This window comes from Limulus polyphemus, unplaced genomic scaffold (assembly GCF_000517525.1).
Source record: "Limulus polyphemus unplaced genomic scaffold, Limulus_polyphemus-2.1.2 Scaffold1274, whole genome shotgun sequence".
NCBI classification, from domain to species: Eukaryota; Metazoa; Arthropoda; class Merostomata; order Xiphosura; family Limulidae; genus Limulus; species Limulus polyphemus.
In genome coordinates this window covers 28,353-33,314 of record NW_013666884.1, presented here as the reverse complement: position 1 = coordinate 33,314, position 4,962 = coordinate 28,353, and the positions used below count along the sequence as shown (strand labels likewise).

The 4,962-nt window shown below is 34.5% G+C and overlaps 1 protein-coding gene across 1 annotated transcript in view; it reads left to right on the top strand.

The window, feature by feature from the left end:
- LOC106462880 (protein Skeletor, isoforms B/C-like) overlaps nt 1–4,962 on the top strand; it is a 67,799-nt gene that overhangs the window by 48,275 nt on the left and 14,562 nt on the right. The window contains exon 14 of the mRNA XM_013922846.2: nt 2,221–2,390. Coding sequence (XP_013778300.1) covers nt 2,221–2,390 — 170 coding nt within the window. The remainder of the gene's footprint in view (nt 1–2,220; nt 2,391–4,962) is intronic.

The window sequence follows — 4,962 nt, the reverse complement described above, 5'->3', positions numbered from 1 at the left end:
CCAGTGAGTTATTGCTTCTCATTATTCCCAGTGAGTTATTGCTTTTCATTATGTCCAGTGAGTTATTGCTTCTCATTATTCCCAGTGAGTTATTGCTTCTCATTATTCCCAGTGAGTTATTGCTTCTTATTATTCCCAGTGAGTTATTGCTTCTCATTATTCCCAATGAGTTATTGCTTCTCATTATGCCCAGTGAGTTATTGCTTCTCATTATGCCCAGTGAGTTATTGCTTCTCATTATGCACTGGGAATAATGAGAAGCAATAACTCACTGGGAGTTATTGCTTCTCATTATTCCCAGTGAGTTATTGCTTCTTATTATTCCCAGTGAGTTATTGCTTCTCATTATTCCCAGTGAGCAAATATATCATCATTCCATGGATGACTGGGCAGTGGTGTAAAATAGGGACAAGAACATTAGTGTTAAAATTTTTGACAGCAGCGCTGGTTCAGTTATCTGTTGCGATTATGGAGAATAATCCTGACGTCCAATTCTCCTCTGTCTCACAAGGACGGCCTTCTCCTTCGGACATCCACTGTTCTTCATGGAGTTGCAAAATATGTCTCTATGTGCTTCCAGCATAGACAGACAGGCATGCACAGATGCGTGTGAATGTGGTGTCATTCTGTCCACAGAGAATTTTGATGACTGGTGCACAAACCCTTTTACCCTGGAAGTGTTCATGTTTGAGGAGCTAGATAATGAATGTAATGATTTTTCTGATAGCTACTAACCGAAGAGTATGTATGTTGGACATTCAGCCTTATCTTAAGGTATTCTGATTTCTCTTCTGTTGGTCACAAATCAATTAACGAAAATAATGCTTTAAAAAAAGTATTGCTTACCAGCGTGTTTTCTGCATAACTATGAATTATGACTATGATATTGGTTAACCGATGCTGCCAGACAGCCAATTATACTTCATTAGTTAAAAATCATGTGACAGATATTTTAGCTTGATATTTCCCACCGTTTTATAGCACAGTCAATGTAGTAAATGTTTTTAAACGTTTTTATTTACCCATGTTTGCTATATAAGACCTATTACCTGTTCACTTGCATCATTTTCATGCTAAAGAAAATGATAAAATCACCAAAACAAGTCAGTATATGAAATCTGAATTGTTCAAAGATGCAAAATTGCCAACTGACATTGTCAGCCAAAAAATGAATGTTCTCAGCTTTTAACAGTTTGGAAGAATAAGAGTATGCCTTGGGAATCCTCAGACTCTAAGCTTTAAGTTGGTACATAATTACCTTTAGTGTATCGCCTGTTTAGGGTAATCAAAACTTTCTGCTATAACAGTTCTGGAAAAGCATGATGGAAACGAATAGCGGGGGTAACTTTTAAATTTTGTTTTATGTAGTGTTTGAATTTTAACTTATGTCATGAAATGCATTAAATTGGGCGCGAGTTGACCTTATAGTAGAGCTTTGGATTTCGGTGCTGGTAAATTGGATTTAATCCTTGCGATACAACAAAATATTCCCCCAACTTTAAGCTGTAAGTGCGTTATAACAGTGACTGTCAAATTCTTAGTGTGGATGGTGGATAGTAAGATGCTGCTGACTGGAGCATTTTCTCTGATCGGTAGTTGAAAATTAGGGACGGCCATAGCTACAGAATACAAATGTCTTAATTTACTAAGATTATTATGTGTACGTAAAATTTTTAAATATGAATACAAAGATTATGTCTCACCCAACACATTTGTGATTTGTTTTCTTAGTTCACAATGATTCTGTTGTTTTCAATCTGAACCTGTGTTGTTGCCATTCAAACACTATATTTTTTCCAGAAGTTATATTGTTTTTAACAAAGGTTTATCACAGTCAACCATACCAAGTTTGTCAACAAACTAATATTTACACAACAAAGACAACACGATTTTATAGAAGAATCTGTTGAACTTAGAGTAGAATGAAGTCGGTGCTGTGTTCAAATTACGCTATTAGGGTTGCTTGATAATAATATATGCATAATAGTAAAATTTAGGCCATGTCCCATCAGGCTCCTTTACTGCCATATAAGTTTGGAATGTTCTAATGCATGGGGTTGCCTCCCTTATTATAGCATTCCTTAGAGGTAGTGATTGTGTTTTTCCATTTTCAAATGTAAATTTAATGTTTTTATTTAAAAATTTTTGAAATTTTGAAATACGCAGACAATCCGTATAACAGGAAAGTAATTTAGATATAATTGTGAAATCGTTTTACAGCCGGAAGACTGTGTGAATGGAAAATTCCAGTTAGCCAAGAGGAACCGCCAGAATCATACTCTACGTTTGCTGAATTTCAACAGACATTGAAACTGGATTGTGCTCAAGGAGAGCCAGCAGTCCTGAAATGGACTCCAAACGAGAGAACACCAAATCTCGTATATTACCAGGTAAAAAATCAAAATTTTCGTTCTAAACAAGTATTACTTCAATATTAAACAGGCTAAAAAGTATTTCAAATTAATTATCTTTCACTGTCCAGCATGTAAGCCAATAATCTCTAGAAACATGATAGAAGCAATAAACTTGGCATACTTGAACATTTAAATAAGGGAAAATCAGGTCAAGGCAGCATCCAAGCTGTCTAAGTCGTAATTAAATCCGAGATAGTATGACTAGCGATTACATTTTTAGCTGCAGTTTAGTGGTAGCTATCAATTCCTATATTTCCCTAAATCCTCAAGTATATTACATGTAAAATGATTTAATATGAAGTCAATAAACCTGTTTAAAACAAATAAAAATGGTTTAAGAAATATTTCGTTTAAAAAATTTAAAATGGCTCATATAATGTCAAAAAATCATAGCCATTCAAATAATCAATGTGAATCAGAATGAACAGATTCTGTAATAAACTTTGGCATCATATCTATAGTATCCAATACCAAAGTATGCAATAATACGCCCTGGAACAGTAGTGATTAATCCTGTTGGCAGCTTTCTGTATATAATCAGAGAACAGTACAATTAAGAATTGCTTTTCAGAATTTATACAGTCATCAGCATGATGTTTTTCAGCCGCAGTGGATGAGGTCTTTACAAGATTTCAATACTTTCGAAAGAGCTATGTTCTTTTGTGTCCAGCTGTCATCTGTATGTTGCCATCCTCAATCTGCTGGATTTGGTAACTCCGCAATAGTGACAAGTGACTATCTCCAGACATGACCTGCTTTGTAGGCAGTACGTTTCACATGTTCATAAAATGCAGCTTAAGTGAGCAAATACGGTTTGATGCGCTTCATTCACTTAGTTTGATGAACAAGTACAACTGAACAGAAGTATCACGTATCATTCTATTTTTGCAAAGTCTTCTGTAACAACGAGTTAAGATTGGGATTCTACAAAGCTTAGAGAAAGTGTCACCAAGCGAAATACATTCCATGTTTCATTGAAGACCTTTTACCTCTTTCAGACATAGCAATGTATGATATCACACTCAAAGAATTTATGGAAGAAAGGTAGTAACTTCAGCCTACTAAGGACCAAGAATACTGACAATACAATGTGCAGAAGTGAACCTGAAACTTCACCCTGTTACAAAAGGTATCCATAGTTCTTCAAAATCAAGCTTGCGTACTTTTCGCCACTAAAAGTACTACAACATCAGTATCCACAAATGGTATCAGTGTATTTATGTACTACTGCGTGAAGCATGTGTAGTATGAAGAATTAATTAAACAGGCGTTTGCTTCTTCGTAATTTTAGGGTGCCAACCCTGTTCCATCGATATCGGGAGAGCCGATTATGTCCTTCTATTGTATACTGATGTTAATTTTTCACATGAACAGTAACTATGTGCTCTGCCAAAAATGTAAAGAGCTCAGTTTTATTTTAATCTTGCTAAGGAAACTATGCCAATTCTTATGCTAGCAGTAACTTTCTTTCGAATCCCATGGCCCCATTTTACTCTAATGCTTTATTTTAAGCAATCTGAGAAGTATCTACTCCATACTATGTCAAAACTTCGTACTTCTTATATTGGTGACATAGTATGCGAAAGAAATACATTCTGTGGATATTATTCTAAGGTTTGATATATTCCTGGCTGCAATATATTTACAAGTTCGTCTATGAATATATTTGATCAAGATATTGGAGCAACTCTAACGTCTGAGCAATTTAAAGTTTCACAATAGAAGACAAAACTGGAGGACAAGCCTGTTTTCGTGTTTGAAAACCTTCGACAAACTGTCATCCATTGCCTTTTGCACAATCTATGAAAATAATTATTTAATGCAGACAACCGATGATGTATATTGGAGCGTAGATTCTGGCGTGGGGTTTCTAATCAGAGGAAGTTTGTTAAGAGGGACATTATTTGTGATAAGCTCTGACCATTGTTCAAATATTTCATGAATATAGGTATTGTACTGTGACTGGCCATCTTATAAACCGGGTGGGCAGATTCTGTAACAAATTCTGGCATCGTAACTTTATTATAAAGTGTCAACAACTCAGTACTTTCCATTAGGAATGGATTACTTATTTCTTCTATAGCTGCACTGAGGTTTATGTAAGTCGAATAATTTCATGTACAAGCAAACACCTGACTTCTATAATGCTGCTGCTATTTGTCGAGGAAATATCCAGTTTTATGGCTTCATTTCAATAAATCACCCTGTAATATAATAACTAGATTAAGTTGTGAAGTTTAAAAACCAACACTCATTTACTGATTATAACAGATATATTTTATGTTTTCTATTCTTTTACAGGAACATTTTGTGTACCTAAATGCTTGTAAAGATCATAATACCCTCAAAAACACATAACATAACTAATCACCATACTTTTAAATTTTATTTACCTGAAATAATTAATATTATTATTTAATCAATAACTCGATCTTTCAAGTATTCAATATCCACTCAGTATTATTTAGAAAACGTCAATGGGTCTAACGACTGTTATATGACTTTGAATCGCATATATATATATACACACACACACATATACATATAT